Raw genomic sequence first — 24102 nt, 5'->3', positions numbered from 1 at the left:
ACGTTTTTGATTACTAATGAATCATTTGAGCAAAAACAGCAATTTTACTTCAGCTGCATCTTCTCAAATGTGAGGACTTTTAACATCAAATCAGTGTGAAAATCACGTAAAAATCCAAACCTGTGATAAAGCACTCTGTCTGACGATTGTCATCTCACAGTATTTACTGTCATATTGGCCACGGTACAACACATTTTACAAAATGAACCCAGCAAAAACAAGACAAAATTGATTCAAACCAGAGCTGGATCAATATATCAGTATTATTATCAGCTCATACGGTCTTATCAATCAATAGTGTAACAATATCAGTGTATGTCTCTTTTTTATTTAATTTGATTGTAAATATACTGCCTTATACACATCTTTATCATCAATTTAATTAATGTACTTAAAGGAAACTTTAACCAGCCAGTGAAACATCACTGTCACTGTTTTAACATCAGTCCAGTATTTCTCAGGCTCTAATTCAACCTGTTTCCCTGTGGCCTCTGAGCCCTTCATCAGCTCCACCAGGGCCTCTACCTCTGCAGTATGTGACGATACTGTAACAGCGACCTGTACCAGAGAGGCACGTCCAGTATTTCTTCGCTGCAAGCCTGATAGATGCACGCTAACAGAGTGGAACAGCAGTGTGCTGAATGTGAACTCGACACCGAGCTGGAAATGCCAGAGCGCTGGCGAACACGCTTGGCATGCTGCACGACAGGACTAGTGGGAAAACCTGTGGCAATGTGACCACGTGCACAAGACGTTCAGAAAGTGACCTGGAAACCTGGACCTTTTATCATTTCAACCTGCTGACCTGCATATAGTTAAATATCCAAGCATCTGTTCCAACATTTGAACAGGGTGTGTATTTCAACAGAAAGAGTTGCTCACAACTAGAAAAAAAAATCACAACCTGCTGGAGTGATTGTGTTTAGAGCTGCAACAGTTAGTTGGTTAACTGATTAGTTGATCAACAGAATCTATCTATTTGATAATAGAGTATTTTTCTGTGCAAATATGTGAAATATATTGTAGTTTCAGCTTCTCAAATTGGGTGAAATTTTTGCTTTTCTTTGTCTGAAATGACAGTAAACTAAATCTCATTGGATTCTGGACTCTTGTGGACAAAAGATTAGTTGATTAACCAGCAAAATAAATAAATCAAATTAATCAATATTAAAAGTAATCACTTTACAGGTGGTGTACCGTTTTGGTGCATGGTTTGAAAATAGGGCACAAAATGTAAAAAAAGTGAAAAGGCAGCCTGGAGCAGCACAAACTGTCACCACATAGCCTGCAGGAAAAAAAAACACTATAGATTTAATCCACTAATGAACTGATAATTAAACTACCAGTATGATGAACCCATGTGGTGAGATGAAAGATAGATAATACAGACAGAGAGTTGTACTGCTGTCCTATTACTGTTGGTACAAAGACACAACAAACCCAAACCCTGAAATATTGACCGAAAGGCTCATGAACACTGTAGTAATGATCATTATTCTGTATCAGTCATTGTCTTAACTTCATAACTGACGATACAAAACAGAAGAAAGTGATCACAGGGCAGTGAGGAAATTTGTAGTCGTTGTCTGTACTAGTAGTAATAGATTACATAACCTCAATTTTAACATTGCATTATGTTTACATTAATGTGTCTACATTTATGTCAACACATTGACAAAGCTGTGAAAATACTTGACTGGTAACCACAAAGCTACCTAAGGATCCTATATTTGGCTAACAGTGAGCTACCAACCAACTGGGTTAGATCATATTTTTAAAGTTGTTCATGTGTTGAATTTTAAAATGCCTGAGGAACTGAAATGTACAGATTCCTAGAGAAACTTTATAAAAGAGTATATTTCGTCTCCGTCGCTTGCCTCCTTCTCCTGCTGCTTTCTACAGTTTACTAACCCTGTTTTCCAGTGTGCTTGTGGCACACTAGAGAAAAACAGGAAACAAAGAAAAACTTGTCTAATGGCAGTGCAAGAGGACTTGATCGCTTTTTAAGCTGGTTTACCTGTGTTTAAAAAATCTGCATACATGCACTAATTTTGGTGTAAAATGAGCTGAAATCACCCAGAGTGACAATATTGTGTTACTTAACCACTGAGCGCACATTAACTCTGAAACCGAGACCAAAATTGTGACACAAACGTCCACAATCTTGTATTGTGATATGGGAAGATGCAACCACGATATTCCCTATTCCCTGTTGTTGTTAAATATCAGACAAGCTGTAAAGCTCTGTAAATACTACACTTTTACATTACTGTTTTCCATGTGACTGTTTTGGTCCACTCATGATCAAGCAATCACACCTGGGATAAACGTTAGGCTACTTTAAGTAGCTCCAGATGAATAATAACTCTGGAGATTGGTAAACCAAAGTACCAAATTAGGCTCTAATTGACAAATGTAACCAAAGAAACATAAGACATTTACATTTAAATAATGATATATCTCTGTGACATTCTGTAAATAACCATTACCAAGCTAAGAACCTCTGCAGAACAAAATAAATGTTTGACATTATCAGTTTATAAAGCAGTAAAACAATCACACAATCAACACAAAGCTACAGCAGCCACTGTTACATTGATGTGTAATAAAGCCTGTAACAGTCTATATCAGTTTTAGCATGTGCTTGTCAGGCTGCTTAAACGTGATGGGGCGTCTGATTGTTGTACATTTTAGAAGCTGACAGTTGAAAAAAATAACAATAATAAAGACTAGGACACCAGCTGACCTCTGACTGAACTGAACCGAAGGTTTACTTCAGCCTGCGGAGCTGGAGGCCAAAAATTACCCAGCAACCGACAGAAAACACACACATACACACCAAGAACAAACCAAAAACCATGTTTAAATAACTAACGCTAAGCTAAAAGACAACGATGAATATATTTACAGGCCACGATGTTGTTATAAAGGCGTTATAAACGGTTCAAATCGGAAATAAAGTGTCAGTAAACAGTAGGGAAACACATTGGGGAACCTGTCTCTATCTGTTGGTTAGCTAGCTAAAAATAAACCTGACAGACAGGGAAGGGAGACGTCTGGATCAGCCTTTAATTATATACTTATTTATTTATTTTAATCTCTTTGCTTTATACATTCACACTACAGCTTCTTCTCTGTCTCCCCCTTTTTAAATAAGATTAGCAGTTAATTTAATAAACAGGGAGAAAGACGAGTCTGTTTCTGTCCCTGCCCGTTTAGCTAACACAGCTCCAGCCCTCTTTCTCGTTACTTTACACTGAGTTTAAACGGAGCTAACCAGGCTACAATCAGCGGCGCGTCTCCGCCACAGTGGCCGGGCTCAGGCGCCCTCCAGCCGGCTATAGAGGCAGTGCTCACCCGTCGGGAGGACCGAGGCTCCGGGCTTCTTGGTTAACATGGCGGCCGCTCCTCTCCTCTGGACACGGACGGGCAGGACGCCTCCTCTTCCTCCATCTACAGCTCCTCCTCTTCCTCCTCCTACTCCTCCTCTTTCTAATCTCTCCTTTCTCTCCCTCACACTCAGGATTAGTAACTAACAGAATAACTAATTAAACACACACACACACACACACACACACACACACACACTACTTATTAACTGTTTATAACATGTTGTTCATCCTGTGTTCCTCCCCCTCACACATGAAATTTTGTCTCATGAAACTTTGTCAAATAATTTAAATAAAAATATGAATGTTAATGTGCCAATACAACTACCAATAGGCTGGCATCCAGCCTGCTTTATACTCAGCACGTTGGTAACACAGCAGTTTAAAAATAATTATATAGATTATAATTAAATTATATAGCTTAATATAGATAAGTTCTACCATTTCAATGTCTTATATGTGTAAATGTAATGACATGTGTATTTCTGAGTTCATAGGTAAAGTTGGTGTTTCTAAGTTTTGATCTTTCCTATTTTAATACATGAAGTGGTCAGAATATAAAGAACATTTTTGACTATGATTCAGTCCAGTACAACAGCATCACTAACTATGATTAAAATACTAAAACATTAACTGATGCACTTATGGCAGACAGTTGTATTGGCTTGGTGTACCTAATTAAGTGGACACTGAGTGTATTTAGAACTCGCTGTGCATTACCTGTCACATTAGTATGACATTATAATGAGTCATTCACAATCTCAATAACGAATTGCACTAATTGGCGCATTAGTTTTCTCCTGTATATTTATACAGTTCATGGTCTAATGTTATTGTGATGTGTATTATGCCAAATAGTTTCTACTGGCATTGTAACGCTGGCATTGTAATACTAAATACTAGCCTACTAGCAAGTTTATTCCTGACAGTAGAAGTAGTAGTTTTACCAAATAAATAAAATTTGGCATATGATATTATAGCTGTTTTAATACTGTAACATTATTCAGTTTCTTGCAGTGGCAGACACATGTGTTCACCAGCCTACATGTGGATTTACGTGCCCACTACAGTCAGTAACAGTGCTGAGACTCAACCTTGATGACTCAGACTAGGACTCAGACTCAGGTAATAAGGACTTGAGTCAGACTCTTCTTTGGACTTGAGACTCAACTTGGACTCGCAGGTTAGTGACTCAACCACAAAACAGGAGCTTTTTCTAAAGATTTCAATAAAAAAAGCTTGTAAGTTGTCCTTGAATTTGAATGTTTTTTTCTCTTTTTGCTAATAGCATCATATAATCACTTTTGTATCAACACTTTTGTTATCAAACTGCAGGTAACCATAGCAACAACACTGATGCTTCATCATATGTTACCAGTTAAAATAAGCAAAGGTAAATCCAGGGATACTCACCACAAAAGTCAGAGGAAGTTTAAACCACTGAGGACGACAGTTTTCTTTTTGTGCTTTGAGCTTCAGAAAAGTAAAACTGATGCTTGAAGGTGAAGCAGAGCAGAGTGTTTCTCCTCACTTCTGCCTCCTCCAGTGTTTTCTACATGAGGACCTCATCACTTTACACAGTGTGTAATTGTTTATCGAGCTGCTTGGAGACCAACAACATGTTTACATCCCTGGTTTCTTGGTGTTGCTTCTGAGCACTGTTGTGTTGATAATAACGTTTGTTCAGGCAATGGGTGTGTGTTTGTGTGTGTGAGTGTGTGTGTGGTCTCAGGTTTCATAGCTTTTAGTTAAATTACAGAGGAGCACTGTTGTGTAATACAGAGCAGCAGAACTACCTGTGTCAGCAGGAAACACACTAACAAACCTTTTAAACTGATTTTACTGAGTGTCTGGAAAAATACATAAGTCACTTTCCTTTCATTTATCAGGGTCCCCATCTCTTCCAGTACTCCAATTTATAAACTTAAAATATTACAATTCAGATCCTCCAAACATATCCTTTTATTTACAGGTTGTGATTTCAAGACAGAAGCTTACCAGAAAGTTTCCAACAATATTTTTATTTAAAAATTCCATACATTTTTTACCCAAGACAAACAAAACGTCGGTGTCTCCTTCCACCAGCAGAGGGCAGTATTTAATTAAATACAGAGATGTAAACTGTAGAATGTCAGCCTACAGCTAGCAGCTCAGTTTTCAAACCGAGATACACTGCTGCAAAAACCTGAAATGGAGAAAATGCAGTTTTGTGCACAGTTTTTCAGTCATGGGTCATGTATTGGGCTTGTTTTTAAATATTTAATAAGTCATTCCTAAGTTGGGGTCAACAAGGACTGGGGGGGCCACGAGATGCCCATATGTTTTCAGCTTTGTTGAAGTACTTTGTTTTTGCACATTGTATCTTCTGTAAAAATGAATCAGATTTATGAAACTGGTTGTTTTAGGACTGTATGTAAAAATAAATAAATAAAAATATAAGTTATCCAGAAGCAGTAAACAGTGACCTGCTACGTTTATGCTTGAAGTACTGTTGATGTTCTTACCTTAGAGAAAAGACCTGACCATGCAGCTTCTGTTAGACTGCTACCTATTCTTTTTAAGATGCTAATTGTTGATTGTTGTTTGACATTTTAATTGGGGTTTGCATGAACCTTGTATCCACATTGTTATCTACAGAAGATTGAAGGTTGTAATGCAAACCATAAAAGGCTAAAAAAAAAAAAAAACTTGACCTTTTATTGGGGGACTTTTTTAGTTGTTGCTGTGAACATAAAAAAGAGCATAAAAATAAAAACTTTCTTTAGCTTGTAGAAGTAATCAAGAATAATAAGGATTTTACTTTTTTAAAAGCTATGGCATTTTAAATACACGATTAATATTAATTTATTTGATAAATTAGGAACATTTCAATAATAAAATTACTTGATGTGATTTAGACAAAACACGGCTGCCATCTAGCAGTTTCGCTGCGCTATTAACCACCCATTGACACTTTTCTTGTTTGACCGGAAGTCGCGACTGGCGGTTAAAGTGAAAATCAGATAACGTTGTGATAATGGCTGCGGGTCGAGGGGAGTTTTTCCGCAGCGTCTTGGAGGGTTTGCACCGGCAGCCAATCCAGCCAGCTCCAGGTAGACCACCGCCGGTTCGTGGTAGAGGAAAGCCGGGTCCGGGCGGAGGACAGGCGGGCGGCAGAGGAAAGAAAAGACGGCCAAAGGCAGCACGGAGCCCGGTCAGCGGGGATGGTTACAGGTGAACCGTCCGCCATATTAGCTACAGCATGCTGTAGAAGAATACGTGCATGCATGCAGCTGGCGCACTTCTCTAGAGGATTTTATCTAACCTCGGCAGTTTTGTTTATATTTTTATTTGTACGCCAGCTGCCCAGAACGGAGAAGAGAGAAAAAGAAAGCGGATTTTCCCGAAATTAAAACTCCTCCATCCAAGGACAATTTAGTGGAAAGGTCAGTTAGCTAAACCTTGATAATGTCAGGTTATCTCTGCCGCCATCTTTTTTTTCTTTTTTTTTTTTTTTTCAATTTAACAATTATCAACTATATTGATAGTCTTTCCTTTTTAAAAACGTATATACCAACAACTTTATTCTTAAATGTGAATATATATGCTGGTTTTCTTAGTCTTCTTTGACAGTAAACTGGATTTTTTTAAGCTGTTGATTGGATGCAACAAAACATCTGAATATGTCAGTTGATTGTTCATTAATCTTTTGACATTTTATAGACTGTACTGTTCATGAGACAAATGAACAGTTAGAACAATAGATCATTGAAACAATCATACTACATGTCTAAATTAAGCAGTACAAGTCCCATTCAGAGTGGTTAAACTGCAGGTGGAATGAACAGTGGTGTTAGTCCTTTACAGTAACTCTTTATTTCTCCTTCTTCAGGCTGCCGTCTGAGATCCTGATTAAAATTCTGTCATATCTTGATGCTTCCTCGCTGTTCTGCATCGGCCATGTCAGCAAACTCTTCTACCAGCTCGCCAATGATGAGTAAGTCTGACAGAGTCAACTTAATTCCTCATTTAGTACAAAAGCATTTTAGCGATTCACTGTGATGCAGCTGAAAGGCCTTTTACTTTAATGTGGTTGGGTGGGATTTTTTTCTCTGTGAAATAGATGAATAATTCTAGTCTTGTGTTAGTTAAAGTTGTAAAATGAACAATAGGATTTGATGAAATAGTGAGTAGTGCTTTTCTGCAGCCAATGTTTACCTCTGACCTTCCTTCACTGCAGTGTCATGTGGCATAAGATGTACATGTCAGAGTTTGGGAGAGAGATGTGGAAGCCAAAGTCGGTGGATGATAAAGCGATGAAAGAGGAGGTGGAGGATCGGTCTGCGGGCCACTGGAAGAAGATGTATTTCAGGACTGTGGCTGGACAAGAGCTTAACAAGTGGAGGAGAGAGCTGAGAGAAATCAGCCCATACACTGGGCTGCCCAGGCAGACAGAGTGGGTCCTCAGGTATGAGCGGAAAACTGGATCTTAAATTCACAGTTGTACCATTATTTACTTATTTATAATCTCAGAGCTGTGTTGTGTTTTTATTCCAGGAACCTGAATGTGACCTGGGAGCTGACAGTGTGTAACTCCTGGGGACAGGAGAGCACGCTGGAGCCGAGTCGAGCGTATTTCTTTGAGTCGTCGGTGATCATCCGCTGGAGCGGAGGCATCTTCATCAGCTACCATCACATCAGCAACATCCAACTGCACGGAGTCAGGAAGGAGACGCCCAATACCCCCAAAGTCAGGAAGTAAGATACATGTCCTCCACCTCCTCCACACACACACGCATCATTCACCTCACATTTACTACACCTCCACCTGTCCCTCCTCTTCTCCTCCATCAGGCCTGACTGGCGATCCCTGATTTTAAAACTGGACATGAAGACTCAGCCCAGTCGCTTCATCAGCAAAGACAGACTGATCAAACTGATGCATCTGTCACCGGGCGTCATGATTGGAATCTGGAGGGTAAATGACGCTCAGACTCTTCTTCTGTCTTTGGAAAGTCCTGAATCTTTACTAGAATTTAAAATAGAGGTCTGTTTGTTGACATGGCAGTGACAACGTTGAGATTTTTTAAACACTGTTTCTATGTGAATATAATTTCTCGTGTTTGTCATTTTTCCAAAATGTTTTAGTTTAGTTTGACGCAACTTAAAGAAAGTATAGCTCTCGTCAGGTCCTTTTTTCTTTCAACTTCATAGAAGCTAAAGTGCCTCCATACGCTGGCTTTTAATGCAGAGGATACTGTTCGGATTTTTCACTCAGCCATCTCTGTTATGTGCACGCCATAGACTGTTCGGATCCTGCATTTCTGCACTTCCCTGTCCTGCTTTTTGTGTTTCATCAACATTATGTTATCAATTAATATCTAGAAAATTGATTTTTGACATTTTCGAATCAGTCAGAATTGTCCACATCTGCATCACCACGCATCTAAGAATCGATTTCTCCCGCCCCTCCCTACTCAATACACACTGAAACTCCAAGCTGTCAGTTTAAAATTCAGGCCGTTTTGCAGGGAGAAAAATGCTGTTAGTGTTAGTCTGGATTGAGGGCTAACACTAAGAGAAAAAGATCCATGAATAAAAATGAAATGAATTTATGTGTGTTTGTGTGTGTAGGGTCAGAGCAATGTTGCCTTCATCATGGTCAGTCTGCACTTCCACAAACTGGTGGAGAAGAGTCTGCTGGGATCTCCAGTCTGGTGGGTTCACCTCTCATCAATTCACCTCTCATCAGTGCTGGACTTGCAGTCAATATGATGGTTGATCATGGTGAGGACAGTGCTCCACCTGCAGGTCACAATGCATCCCCGCAACTGTACCAATGCAGCTCATAACTCCCACATGGATTTTCATGGATATGTTTCTCAAATATTAAGTAATTTATTTGAAGATCTACATGCTAATAATGGAGAGTGAATCATTATGTCCATTAGAGGAATAGATTGGCCGTGATAGTAGATCAGAAAATAGTGAAACTGAGAGCATAAGACGGAGGATTGTAGGTGTTGATTATGTGTCACTGCTGATGGGAATTAGTTCTTAATTACAGTAACATTCATCATATCAGGTTAAGAAAACTCTACTCCAAAGTTAAGGGCAAATTTAATCTTTAACACCCTTTTTTAGTACTTTTTATTATTAATTGCTTTTTAAAAAAATTCTGTACAATTATTAATTAGATGATTGAGACATTATTTCTCTGTTAAACATTACATTTTCCTTAAGCTTAATATTTAAAAAATGTGTTGAAAGTTAACTGTGGATGGGAATTTAAAAATGAATGGTGTAAAAATGTCTATTCTTCTGTAGTACCTGGATGTTACAAAGTCACCTGAAAGACACAATATGTGATTTTTCATCAAAAAATAAGAATATTAATGTTTATATATATATATATGTGTGTGTGTGTGTGTGTGTGTGTTTATATAATGTGTATGTGTGGAAACAATGACACATAAATATGGACTAAATAAGACAATGTTATGCTGCATAAATATGGACTAAATAAGACAACGTTATGCTGCATGTTTAGGCACATATTGAAACATAAAAAGGATATACAGAAGATAAAATACACAAATCAGTCACAATAAAGAAGCTGTAGGTACAGACAAATGATGACAGCTGGAGTTGTCTTTATAATCGTCTCTGAAGTGCCTGATTCTTATTTGCCCTTCATACTGCAGCCCATACCCTGAACCCGTGGACCGACCTCTTGCGGATAATTTGGACCCTGAGTTTGGTCTGCATGGCTACACGCTGCACTTTGTCCTGCACAACACCGGCACTGAGATCATGTCAGGGCACTTTCGCAAGCTCTTCTGTCGCACAGGTAATCTGATTACATAATGACATAATACAGTTTGATTAAATGTTTTTTTGATAAACCGGTAATCTGACACGTGGGATTATCAATGAAGAAAAAGGATTCGAAGCCTAAAGATTGTTGTTTCTGTGATCAGTTCAGATACAGCATGGACTGGTGGAGTTGAGGGTCATCGACAGGACCAATTTGTCTCAGCATAGATCACTGTCTGGAAATGTCAAACTGCCTTGGAAGAGTCAGATGCTGGAGGGCTCAGTAGAGGTACAACTGTCCAATCAGCACTCAGCACATAACACACCTGGTTCTTGTAACACAGAGGGCCCACAATACTTCAACAAATGTGAAGACTGTTTTGAAATTTGACCAATATCCACTCTTTATTTCATAAAGTCATCCAGTTCAGAAAGAACTGTCATGAGCTCAGGTCACAATACAACAGTAACAGTTAACAGACCTTGTTTCCCCTGAAGTCATCTTTGATTAGCTTAGCATAAAGACTGGATGCAGGTGGTTAGCATGCTAACTTATGTAGAAGAGAAGAAGTGATAGAATTAGAAACAAAACATTGCCGTTGCTTTCCACGGCTGGAGGCTCTTGGTGAGTAAAGCAATTAAGTTTGATGTTGAATCTCCAACATTTCTTCTAAGTAAACAGCTACTAATGCTAATGTCAGTTTGATTGTTGCTGCCATCTTCTGACACCGAGTGACGCATTTAAGACGTGTTTACCGCTGCAAATTTGTCACTTTATAGCTTACGTCCAAATCAAACTAACCTTAGCATTGTTTGCCCTCGCGACAGTGGCAAACAATTAAAAGTGGTGCTCAGCAAACCCTAGTTTGTCAAAGTGTAGTTTAATAAAGTGACTATACCTGTAATTTACAAACTAAAAAAAAGAGGAATTTACAGTATTACTGTAATACTCTGGCTGCTGTACTATATTTGAGAAAATAATCAAAAAATATGTGTACTTAAACCATCACATCATTGTTGATGAGTTGAATGCAGTCGTACAGTGATGCTGTAATAATTCAACCAGCCAAACTTCACACATTGTGGTCAAGTTTCATTTTGGCCCAACTGTTGCGTTGATAGTTTTTCCTTGCGTCGCTTAGAACTGTTGCATCATGACACTGACTCTGCTGGACGAGTTCCAGAAACCCTTCTGGTGCGTCAGCTCAGCTATTTGCATCACAAAGGCAAGGAGGCAGCTGTCCTTCGACTATGGCGGCGAGCACTTTTTGATGGAGTACCGGGACGCAGACGGTAAGGTGAGGATGAAGCTGGTCTGGTTGACGGAGGAGAAGCAGTTTTTCCTCATCAGCCTCACCGTCTACATTTCTGTCACCAAAGTCAACAAGCACTTCAGCACAGAGTACTGATGCCCGAGCGGACCGCTTAGAGTTTTGGTTTATTAGGGCCCGAGCAACGAGTTGCGTGGGCCCAACGGGGCCATGCAACGAGTTGCAAGGACCCTCTTGTTTTCGGTCTGTTTATTATTATTATTATTATTATTATTAGGGCCCGAGCAACGAGTTGCGTGGGCCCAACGGGGCCATGCAACGAGTTGCAAGGACCCTCTTGTTTTCGGTCTGTTTATTATTATTATTATTATTATTATTATTATTATTATTATTTTTTTTCTTCTTTTTCCGCCTCTTAGATCGGCTTTTTGAGGGCCTTAACATGCGTGAAAACTTACCAAAATTTGCAGACGCGTCAGGCACGGCGAAAAATTTAATAATTTAGGGGTCTTGAGCATGGGCGTGGTAAAATGCCCTCGGTAGCGCCACCTACATTTTTAAACGGAACAGCCCCTCAAGCCCGTTGCGCCTAAAAATCTGAAAATCTGCACACATATGTAACATCCCATGACGCACCAAAAAGTCTCTTGGAGCCATATTCTAAACCCAACAGAAAGTATTTTTATTTTGACCGGAAGGTGAAAAAATTGTGTGTTTTTGGCCATTTCCAGGGGTCGCTTGAACGCGAACTAGTCCTAGACGCATTATCCCATTGACTTCAAAACTTAATAGTATGTTCTTAAGACATAGACGATGTTAAATTGCGGCAGATTTTGAGTTTTTGTTGAAGGGCGTGGAAGTTATGGCCCCTCAAAGTTCGATTACTCGCCACGAAACAGGAAGTTGCTTTATTTTTGCTATATTTCGGCCATACTTTGTCCAAACTGCATCAAACTTTACAGGATTGTTAATGGTACCTATCTGCACACATCCATATGTCAATATTCATACAATTGTTGTAGCGCCACCTATTTATAGCAGGAAATGACATATTTTATAGTGTGATGTCCAGTTTCTAGACGGGTGACCAGATTCACTTCAAATGTTGTCAGCCCCTCCTTGACAATTTTTGGAAGAAGTCCTCCGAAAATTGTGAGTTTGGGTCGAAGCGTGTGCCGGTTCTGGCCCGTCAAAGTTCGGAAACCCAACTTCCTGTTTGAAACCTCAGATTTTGGGGTAACTTCCTGTTGCGACTCTCTACTTTATCCTACAGATGGAGCCATTGTATTACTCTTTGATGGGTTTTTGGAAGGGGGTCTCTGTGTGTGTGTGTCTGTGTGTGTGTGTTTGAGGGGGGAGGGGAAGAGGAGTTGATTGAGTCTGTGAGAAGCTGCCACAGGGAGGTTACAGTCAGGAGAGCCAAGAGCTGTCACAGATGATGAGCTCTGAAAAATATTATCACAGAAAATAATTAGCATAAAAGCTTTTATTTTAAATTTGTTGCAACAAATTCAGGTTTCTTACAGCATTTTCCTTATTGAAAACTAAATTCTACCTGAAATGTATCAATAAAAATCTTCTTTTGCAGTTAATGTCACCAGTTTATAGTTTAGTTTTAATAGCATTCCCTGTTACTGATGTGCCTTTAATTATCGGTTCTATCAGGGATCATTTATGTGTTTATCTTACGGGGGTGAGCCACCTCACAGGTTGGTTATATTACCTGTTGACCTCAGCTCAGTGAGCTAAGACAATGTTTAATGCAGTGTTTTTTCTGATATGAAAATGGATATTATTCAGCACATCTAACCTCAGCAGGCCCCTCTTCAGAAACTCATATCTGCAGATGTCAAAGCTGGCTCAAACGTTGTCCACAGTCTCATGACATGTTTAACACGAAGCACAGCACGCTGGTTAAGCTCATGGCAAACTGTTACTAACAGCTAAAATGAAAGCTTGTCTGTATGTAGTCTAACTGGTTAGTTTGTCACTAATCTCCAAATTTTGCAAATTGCTATAAACTTCACTCTCTTAAACCAGTAACAGTCTGAGCTGGACTGATAGGGGTCTGTATGGATAAAGATAAAATCCTAATGATACCCATCCCTACAGCTGGTTAGTGGCTTCGCCCTGACTTTAGGCAGATGAGATATTCACTGTTCAAATAACTTCATTATAACCCTTGTTTAAGCATAAATGATTTATATATGCACCCAATAACAGAACTTGCAAAAAAATGCTTTTGCTCAAAGCTCAAAGCTTGTAAACTCAAGTTAAAACTGAGTTTTATCTCCTTTTGGGAGGGGGTATCTGTGTGTGTGTGTGTGTGTTTGTGTTTGTGTTTGTGTTTGAGGGGGGAGGGGAAGAGGAGTTGATTGAGTCTGTGAGAAGCTGCCACAGAGAGGTTACAGTCAGGAGAGCCAAGAGCTGTCACAGATGATGAGCTCTGAAAAATATTATCACAGAAAATAATTAGCGTAAAAGCTTTTATTTTAAATTTTTACATCTCGGAAGTGTGAACTGTTACGCCAGCGTGTGCCCTGCGACCTGCGTTGACCCCGCGGTTGCCGGGGTCCCGCGGTCGCCGCTCCCCCGACGGGCGCCGGGTGCGAGGGCCCGTTCAACGCTGCTCGCAGCTTTAATTAGGGCCCGAGCAACGAGTTGCGTGGGCCCAACGGGGCCATGCAACGAGTTGCAAGGACCCTCTTGTTTTCGGTCTGTTTATTATTATTATTATTATTATTATTAGGGCCCGAGCAACGAGTTGCGTGGGCCCAACGGGGCCATGCAACGAGTTGCAAGGACCCTCTTGTTTTCGGTCTGTTTATTATTATTATTATTATTATTATTATTATTATTATTATTTTTTTTCTTCTTTTTCCGCCTCTTAGATCGGCTTTTTGAGGGCCTTAACATGCGTGAAAACTTACCAAAATTTGCAGACGCGTCAGGCACGGCGAAAAATTTAAGAATTTAGGGGTCTTGAGCATGGGTGTGGTAAAATGGCCTCGGTAGCGCCACCTACATTTTTAAACGGAACAGCCCCTCAAGCCCGTTGCGCCTAAAAATCTGAAAATCTGCACACATATGTAACATCCCATGACGCACCAAAAAGTCTCTTGGAGCCATATTCTAAACCCAACAGAAAGTATTTTTATTTTGACCGGAAGGTGAAAAAATTGTGTGTTTTTGGCCATTTCCAGGGGTCGCTTGAACGCGAACTAGTCCTAGACGCATTATCCCATTGACTTCAAAACTTAATAGTATGTTCTTAAGACATAGACGATGTTAAATTGCGGCAGATTTTGAGTTTTTGTTGAAGGGCGTGGAAGTTATGGCCCCTCAAAGTTCGATTACTCGCCACGAAACAGGAAGTTGCTTTATTTTTGCTATATTTCGGCCATACTTTGTCCAAACTGCATCAAACTTTACAGGATTGTTAATGGTACCTATCTGCACACATCCATATGTCAATATTCATACAATTGTTGTAGCACCACCTATTTATAGCAGGAAATGACATATTTTATGGTGTGATGTCCAGTTTCTAGACGGGTGACCAGATTCACTTCAAATGTTGTCAGGACAGACTTAAGGATTTTTGGAAGACTGGCTCCGAAAATTGTGAGTTTGGGTCGAAGCGTGTGCCGGTTCTGGCCCGTCAAAGTTCGGAAACCCAACTTCCTGTTTGAAACCTCAGATTTTGGGGTAACTTCCTGTTGCGACTCTCTACTTTATCCTACAGATGGAGCCATTGTATTACTCTTTGATGGGTTTTTGGAAGGGGGTCTCTGTGTGTGTGTGTCTGTGTGTGTGTGTTTGAGGGGGGAGGGGAAGAGGAGTTGATTGAGTCTGTGAGAAGCTGCCACAGGGAGGTTACAGTCAAGAGAGCCATGAGCTGTCACAGATGATGAGCTCTGAAAAATATTATCACAGAAAATAATTAGCATAAAAGCTTTTATTTTAAATTTGTTGCAACAAATTCAGGTTTCTTACAGCATTTTCCTTATTGAAAACTAAATTCTACCTGAAATGTATCAATAAAAATCTTCTTTTGCAGTTAATGTCACCAGTTTATAGTTTAGTTTTAATAGCATTCCCTGTCACTGATGTGCCTTTAATTATCGGTTCTATCAGGGATCATTTATGTGTTTATCTTACGGGGGTGAGCCACCTCACAGGTTGGTTATATTACCTGTTGACCTCAGCTCAGTGAGCTAAGACAATGTTTAATGCAGTGTTTTTTCTGATTAATTATTCAGCACATCTAACCTCAGCAGGCCCCTCTTCAGAAACTCATATCTGCAGATGTCAAAGCTGGCTCAAAAAATTAAACTGGCTTCAAATTAATTTGAAGGAATTGTAGGTTATTTTGAATTCATGTAATCTTACCATATGTCTCCCCTTGACCAAAGTCTTTACAGTTTGGTTTTGATCAGTTAGGAAATTTCACAAGGGGTCGGCTGATATTTTCATGTTACACAGTGTACGGCGACAGGAAAAGTGCACGTCTACATCCACCGGCATCGAGGTGAACCAGCTGAATATAAGCCACTCAAGTTGACGACAAGTGCATTGAAAAGTAAAAGCTGCTGGCCTTTACCTTTTCTTTGTCAAAGCGCCTGTTTGGCCAGTAGTTAGTAAAGTAATATTTTCAGCGTTGTCCACAGTCTCATGACATGTTTAACAGGAAGCACAGCACGCTGGTTAAGCTCATGGCAAACTGTTACTAACAGCTAAAATGAAAGCTTGTCTGTATGTAGTCTAACTGGTTAGTTTGTCACTAATCTCCAAATTTTGCAAATTGCTATAAACTTCACTCTCTTAAACCAGTAACAGTCTGAGCTGGACTGATAGGGGTCTGTATGGATAAAGATAAAATCCTAATGATACCCATCCCTACAGCTGGTTAGTGGCTTCGCCCTGACTTTAGGCAGATGAGATATTCACTGTTCAAATAACTTCATTATAAGCCTTGTTTAAGCATAAATGATTTATATATGCACCCAATAACAGAACTTAAAAAAATGCTTTTGCTCAAAGCTCAAAGCTTGTAAACTCAAGTTAAAACTGAGTTTTATCTCCTTTTGGGAGGGGGTATTTTCTCTGTGTGTTTGTGTGTGTGTGTGTGGGGGAGGGGAAGAGGAGTTGATTGAGTCTGTGAGAAGCTGCCACAGAGAGGTTACAGTCAAGAGAGCCAAGAGCTGTCACAGATGATGAGCTCTGAAAAATATTATCACAGAAAATAATTAGCGTAAAAGCTTTTATTTAAAATTTTAACATCTGGGAAGTGTGAACTGTTACGCCAGCGTGTGCCCTGCGACCTGCGTTGACCCCGCGGTTGCCGGGGTCCCGCGGTCGCCGCTCCCCCGACGGGCGCCGGGTGCGAGGGCCCGTTCAACGCTGCTCGCAGCTTTAATTATTATTATTATTATTTTTTTTCTTCTTTTTCCGCCTCTTAGATCGGCTTTTTGAGGGCCTTAACATGCGTGAAAACTTACCAAAATTTGCAGACGCGTCAGGCACGGCGAAAAATTTAATAATTTAGGGGTCTTGAGCATGGGCGTGGTAAAATGCCCTCGGTAGCGCCACCTACATTTTTAAACGGAACAGCCCCTCAAGCCCGTTGCGCCTAAAAATCTGAAAATCTGCACACATATGTAACATCCCATGACGCACCAAAAAGTCTCTTGGAGCCATATTCTAAACCCAACAGAAAGTATTTTTATTTTGACCGGAAGGTGAAAAAATTGTGTGTTTTTGGCCATTTCCAGGGGTCGCTTGAACGCGAACTAGTCCTAGACGCATTATCCCATTGACTTCAAAACTTAATAGTATGTTCTTAAGACATAGACGAAGTTAAATTGCGGCAGATTTTGAGTTTTTGTTGAAGGGCGTGGAAGTTATGGCCCCTCAAAGTTCGATTACTCGCCACGAAACAGGAAGTTGCTTTATTTTTGCTATATTTCGGCCATACTTTGTCCAAACTGCATCAAACTTTACAGGATTGTTAATGGTACCTATCTGCACACATCCATATGTCAATATTCATACAATTGTTGTAGCGCCACCTATTTATAGCAGGAAATGACATATTTTATAGTGTGATGTCCAGTTTCTAGACGGGTGACCAGATTCACTTCAAATGTTGTCAGCCCCTCCTTGACAATTTTTGGAAGAAGTCCTCCGAAAATTGTGAGTTTGGGTCGAAGCGTGTGCCGGTTCTGGCCCGTCAAAGTTCGGAAACCCAACTTCCTGTTTGAAACCTCAGATTTTGGGGTAACTTCCTGTTGCGACTCTCTACTTTATCCTACAGATGGAGCCATTGTATTACTCTTTGATGGGTTTTTGGAAGGGGGTCTCTGTGTGTGTGTGTCTGTGTGTGTGTGTTTGAGGGGGGAGGGGAAGAGGAGTTGATTGAGTCTGTGAGAAGCTGCCACAGGGAGGTTACAGTCAGGAGAGCCAAGAGCTGTCACAGATGATGAGCTCTGAAAAATATTATCACAGAAAATAATTAGCATAAAAGCTTTTATTTTAAATTTGTTGCAACAAATTCAGGTTTCTTACAGCATTTTCCTTATTGAAAACTAAATTCTACCTGAAATGTATCAATAAAAATCTTCTTTTGCAGTTAATGTCACCAGTTTATAGTTTAGTTTTAATAGCATTCCCTGTTACTGATGTGCCTTTAATTATCGGTTCTATCAGGGATCATTTATGTGTTTATCTTACGGGGGTGAGCCACCTCACAGGTTGGTTATATTACCTGTTGACCTCAGCTCAGTGAGCTAAGACAATGTTTAATGCAGTGTTTTTTCTGATATGAAAATGGATATTATTCAGCACATCTAACCTCAGCAGGCCCCTCTTCAGAAACTCATATCTGCAGATGTCAAAGCTGGCTCAAACGTTGTCCACAGTCTCATGACATGTTTAACACGAAGCACAGCACGCTGGTTAAGCTCATGGCAAACTGTTACTAACAGCTAAAATGAAAGCTTGTCTGTATGTAGTCTAACTGGTTAGTTTGTCACTAATCTCCAAATTTTGCAAATTGCTATAAACTTCACTCTCTTAAACCAGTAACAGTCTGAGCTGGACTGATAGGGGTCTGTATGGATAAAGATAAAATCCTAATGATACCCATCCCTACAGCTGGTTAGTGGCTTCGCCCTGACTTTAGGCAGATGAGATATTCACTGTTCAAATAACTTCATTATAACCCTTGTTTAAGCATAAATGATTTATATATGCACCCAATAACAGAACTTGCAAAAAAATGCTTTTGCTCAAAGCTCAAAGCTTGTAAACTCAAGTTAAAACTGAGTTTTATCTCCTTTTGGGAGGGGGTATCTGTGTGTGTGTGTGTGTGTTTGTGTTTGTGTTTGTGTTTGAGGGGGAGGGGAAGAGGAGTTGATTGAGTCTGTGAGAAGCTGCCACAGAGAGGTTACAGTCAGGAGAGCCAAGAGCTGTCACAGATGATGAGCTCTGAAAAATATTATCACAGAAAATAATTAGCATAAAAGCTTTTATTTTAAATTTTTACATCTCGGAAGTGTGAACTGTTACGCCAGCGTGTGCCCTGCGACCTGCGTTGACCCCGCAGGTTGCCGGGGTCCCGCGGTCGCCGCTCCCCCGACGGGCGCCGGGTGCGAGGGCCCGTTCAACGCTGCTCGCAGCTTTAATTATTATTATTATTATTTTTTTTCTTCTTTTTCCGCCTCTTTGATCGCCTTTTTGAGGGCCTTAACATGCGTCAAAACTCCTGAAAATTTGCAGACGCGTCAGGCACGGCGAAAAATTTAAGAATTTAGGGGTCTTGAGCATGGGTGTGGCAAAATGGCCTCGGTAGCGCCACCTACATTTTTAACGGAACAGCCCCTCAAGCCCGTTGCGCCTAAAAATCTGAAAATCTGCACACATATGTAACATCCCATGACGCACCAAAAAGTCTCTTGGAGCCATATTCTAAACCCAACAGAAAGTATTTTTATTTTGACCGGAAGGTGAAAAAATTGTGTGTTTTTGGCCATTTCCAGGGGTCGCTTGAACGCGAACTAGTCCTAGACGCATTATCCGATTGACTTCAAAATTTGATAATTTGTTCTTAAGACATAGACGAAGTTAAATTGCAAAAGTTTTGGACTTTTCATTGAAGGGCGTGGAAGTTATGGCCCCTCAAAGTTCGATCACTCGCCACAAAACAGGAAGTTGCTTTAAATTTGCTATATTTCGGCCGTACTTTGTCCAAACTGCATCAAACTTTACAGGATTGTTAATGGTACCTATCTGCACACATCCATATGTCAATATTCATACAATTGTTGTAGCACCACCTATTTATAGCAGGAAATGACATATTTTATGGTGTGATGTCCAGTTTCTAGACGGGTGACCAGATTCACTTCAAATGTTGTCAGGACAGACTTAAGGATTTTTGGAAGACTGGCTCCGAAAATTGTGAGTTTTGGTCGAAGCGTGTGCCGGTTCTGGCCCGTCAAAGTTCGGAAACCCAACTTCCTGTTTGAAACCTCAGATTTTGGGGTAACTTCCTGTTGCGACTCTCTACTTTATCCTACAGATGGAGCCATTGTATTACTCTTTGATGGGTTTTTGGAAGGGGGTCTCTGTGTGTGTGTGTTTGTGTTTGTGTTTGAGGGGGGAGGGGAAGAGGAGTTGATTGAGTCTGTGAGAAGCTAACACAGGGGAGGATACAGTCAAGAGAGCCATGAGCTGTCACAGATGATGAGCTCTGAAAAATATTATCACAGAAAATAATTAGCATAAAAGCTTTTATTTTAAATTTGTTGCAACAAATTCAGGTTTCTTACAGCGTTTTCCTTATTGAAAACTAAATTCTACCTGAAATGTATCAATAAAAATCTTCTTTTGCAGTTAATGTCACCAGTTTATAGTTTAGTTTTAATAGCATTCCCTGTCACTGATGTGCCTTTAATTATCGGTTCTATCAGCGTTCATTTATGTGTTTATCTTACGGGGGTGAGCCACCTCACAGGTTGGTTATATTACCTGTTGACCTCAGCTCAGTGAGCTAAGACAATGTTTAATGCAGTGTTTTTTCTGATATGAAAATGGATATTATTCAGCACATCTAACCTCAGCAGGCCCCTCTTCAGAAACTCATATCTGCAGATGTCAAAGCTGGCTCAAAAAATTAAACTGGCTTCAAATTAATTTGAAGGAATTGTAGGTTATTTTGAATTCATGTAATCTTACCATATGTCTCCCCTTGACCAAAGTCTTTACAGTTTGGTTTTGATCAGTTAGGAAATTTCACAAGGGGTCGGCTGATATTTTCATGTTACACAGTGTACGGCGACAGGAAAAGTGCACGTCTACATCCACCGGCGTCGAGGTGAACCAGCTGAATATAAGCCACTCAAGTTGACGACAAGTGCATTGAAAAGTAAAAGCTGCTGGCCTTTACCTTTTCTTTGTAAAAGCGCCTGTTCGGCCAGTAGTTAGTAAAGTAATATTTTCAGCGTTGTCCACAGTCTCATGACATGTTTAACAGGAAGCACAGCACGCTGGTTAAGCTCATGGCAAACTGTTACTAACAGCTAAAATGAAAGCTTGTCTGTATGTAGTCTAACTGGTTAGTTTGTCACTAATCTCCAAATTTTGCAAATTGCTATAAACTTCACTCTCTTAAACCAGTAACAGTCTGAGCTGGACTGATAGGGGTCTGTATGGATAAAGATAAAATCCTAATGATACCCATCCCTACAGCTGGTTAGTGGCTTCGCCCTGACTTTAGGCAGATGAGATATTCACTGTTCAAATAACTTCATTATAAGCCTTGTTTAAGCACAAATGATTTATATATGCACCCAGTAACAGAACTTAAAAAAAATGCTTTTGCTCAAAGCTCAAAGCTTGTAAACTCAAGTTAAAACTGAGTTTTATCTCCTTTTGGGAGGGGGTATCTGTGTGTGTGTGTGTGTGTGTGTTTGTGTTTGAGGGGGGAGGGGAAGAGGAGTTGATTGAGTCTGTGAGAAGCTGCCACAGGAGAGGTTACAGTCAGGAGAGCCAAGAGCTGTCACAGATGATGAGCTCTGAAAAATATTATCACAGAAAATAATTAGCATAAAAGCTTTTATTTAAAATTTTTACATCTGGGAAGTGTGAACTGTTACGCCAGCGTGTGCCCTGCGACCTGCGTTGACCCCGCGGTTGCCGGGGTCCCGCGGTCGCTGCTCCCCCGACGGGCGCCGGGTGCGAGGGCCCGTTCAACGCTGCTCGCAGCTTTAATTATTATTATTATTATTTTTTTTTCTTCTTTTTCCGCCTCTTAGATCGGCTTTTTGAGGGCCTTAACATGCGTGAAAACTTACCAAAATTTGCAGACGCGTCAGGCACGGCGAAAAATTTAATAATTTAGGGGTCTTGAGCATGGGCGTGGTAAAATGCCCTCGGTAGCGCCACCTACATTTTTAAACGGAACAGCCCCTCAAGCCCGTTGCGCCTAAAAATCTGAAAATCTGCACACATATGTAACATCCCATGACGCACCAAAAAGTCTCTTGGAGCCATATTCTAAACCCAACAGAAAGTATTTTTATTTTGACCGGAAGGTGAAAAAATTGTGTGTTTTTGGCCATTTCCAGGGGTCGCTTGAACGCGAACTAGTCCTAGACGCATTATCCCATTGACTTCAAAACTTAATAGTATGTTCTTAAGACATAGACGATGTTAAATTGCGGCAGATTTTGAGTTTTTGTTGAAGGGCGTGGAAGTTATGGCCCCTCAAAGTTCGATTACTCGCCACGAAACAGGAAGTTGCTTTATTTTTGCTATATTTCGGCCATACTTTGTCCAAACTGCATCAAACTTTACAGGATTGTTAATGGTACCTATCTGCACACATCCATATGTCAATATTCATACAATTGTTGTAGCGCCACCTATTTATAGCAGGAAATGACATATTTTATAGTGTGATGTCCAGTTTCTAGACGGGTGACCAGATTCACTTCAAATGTTGTCAGCCCCTCCTTGACAATTTTTTGGAAGAAGTCCTCCGAAAATTGTGAGTTTGGGTCGAAGCGTGTGCCGGTTCTGGCCCGTCAAAGTTCGGAAACCCAACTTCCTGTTTGAAACCTCAGATTTTGGGGTAACTTCCTGTTGCGACTCTCTACTTTATCCTACAGATGGAGCCATTGTATTACTCTTTGATGGGTTTTTGGAAGGGGGTCTCTGTGTGTGTGTGTCTGTGTGTGTGTGTTTGAGGGGGGAGGGGAAGAGGAGTTGATTGAGTCTGTGAGAAGCTGCCACAGGGAGGTTACAGTCAGGAGAGCCAAGAGCTGTCACAGATGATGAGCTCTGAAAAATATTATCACAGAAAATAATTAGCATAAAAGCTTTTATTTTAAATTTGTTGCAACAAATTCAGGTTTCTTACAGCATTTTCCTTATTGAAAACTAAATTCTACCTGAAATGTATCAATAAAAATCTTCTTTTGCAGTTAATGTCACCAGTTTATAGTTTAGTTTTAATAGCATTCCCTGTTACTGATGTGCCTTTAATTATCGGTTCTATCAGGGATCATTTATGTGTTTATCTTACGGGGGTGAGCCACCTCACAGGTTGGTTATATTACCTGTTGACCTCAGCTCAGTGAGCTAAGACAATGTTTAATGCAGTGTTTTTTCTGATATGAAAATGGATATTATTCAGCACATCTAACCTCAGCAGGCCCCTCTTCAGAAACTCATATCTGCAGATGTCAAAGCTGGCTCAAACGTTGTCCACAGTCTCATGACATGTTTAACACGAAGCACAGCACGCTGGTTAAGCTCATGGCAAACTGTTACTAACAGCTAAAATGAAAGCTTGTCTGTATGTAGTCTAACTGGTTAGTTTGTCACTAATCTCCAAATTTTGCAAATTGTTATAAACTTCACTCTCTTAAACCAGTAACAGTCTGAGCTGGACTGATAGGGGTCTGTATGGATAAAGATAAAATCCTAATGATACCCATCCCTACAGCTGGTTAGTGGCTTCGCCCTGACTTTAGGCAGATGAGATATTCACTGTTCAAATAACTTCATTATAACCCTTGTTTAAGCATAAATGATTTATATATGCACCCAATAACAGAACTTGCAAAAAAATGCTTTTTGCTCAAAGCTCAAAGCTTGTAAACTCAAGTTAAAACTGAGTTTTATCTCCTTTTTGGGAGGGGGTATCTGTGTGTGTGGTGTGTGTTTGTGTTTGTGTTTGTGTTTGAGGGGGAGGGGAAGAGGAGTTGATTGAGTCTGTGAGAAGCTGCCACAGAGAGGTTACAGTCAGGAGAGCCAAGAGCTGTCACAGATGATGAGCTCTGAAAAATATTATCACAGAAAATAATTAGCGTAAAAGCTTTTATTTTTAAATTTTTTACATCTCGGAAGTGTGAACTGTTACGCCAGCGTGTGCCCTGCGACCTGCGTTGACCCCGCGGTTGCCGGGGTCCCGCGGTCGCGCTCCCCCGACGGGCGCGGGTGCGAGGGCCCGTTCAACGCTGCTCGCAGCTTTATTATTATTATTATTATTTTTTTTTTTCTTTTTTTCCGCCTCTTAGATCGGCTTTTTGAGGGCCTTAACATGCGTGAAAACTTACCAAAATTTGCAGACGCGTCAGGCA

The 24102-nt window shown here is 40.3% G+C and overlaps 2 protein-coding genes across 7 annotated transcripts in view; one reads left to right on the top strand and one right to left on the bottom strand.

The window, feature by feature from the left end:
• dyrk2 (dual-specificity tyrosine-(Y)-phosphorylation regulated kinase 2) overlaps positions 1-24102 on the bottom strand; it is a 48321-nt gene that overhangs the window by 9322 nt on the left and 14897 nt on the right. Inside the window, exons 1-2 of one of the 5 annotated variants that reach the window (XM_018702862.2) lie at positions 4803-4953; positions 3358-3544 (exon numbers count right to left, since the gene is read on the bottom strand). The exons of 2 other annotated variants lie outside the window; for them this stretch is intronic. In XM_018702862.2, coding sequence (XP_018558378.1) covers positions 3358-3397 — 40 coding nt within the window. In that variant the 5' untranslated portion in view covers positions 3398-3544; positions 4803-4953. Of the gene's footprint in view, positions 1-3357; positions 3552-4802; positions 4954-24102 lie in introns of those variants that run through there. 2 more of the 5 variants (XM_051077910.1, XM_051077911.1) reach the window with 2 other exon arrangements.
• On the top strand, positions 6356-11605 carry LOC108901339 (F-box only protein 15-like). 2 transcript variants are annotated; one of them, XM_018702807.2, is made up of 10 exons: positions 6356-6602; positions 6731-6814; positions 7261-7365; positions 7609-7836; positions 7926-8126; positions 8223-8346; positions 9003-9085; positions 10073-10218; positions 10349-10473; positions 11327-11605. In XM_018702807.2, exons 1-10 carry the CDS (start codon positions 6406-6408, stop codon positions 11591-11593), a joined length of 1560 nt encoding a protein of 519 aa, XP_018558323.1. In that variant the 5' UTR covers positions 6356-6405; the 3' UTR covers positions 11594-11605. The 2 variants fall into 2 exon arrangements, with proteins under 2 accessions (XP_018558323.1, XP_050933870.1); XM_051077913.1 differs by lacking the exon at positions 6731-6814.

The sequence above is a fragment of the Lates calcarifer genome, linkage group LG18 (assembly GCF_001640805.2).
Source record: "Lates calcarifer isolate ASB-BC8 linkage group LG18, TLL_Latcal_v3, whole genome shotgun sequence".
Lineage (NCBI taxonomy): Eukaryota > Metazoa > Chordata > Actinopteri > Centropomidae > Lates > Lates calcarifer.
Note: the sequence above shows the minus strand (reverse complement) of the source record. Positions and strands in the feature narration are given on the sequence as shown.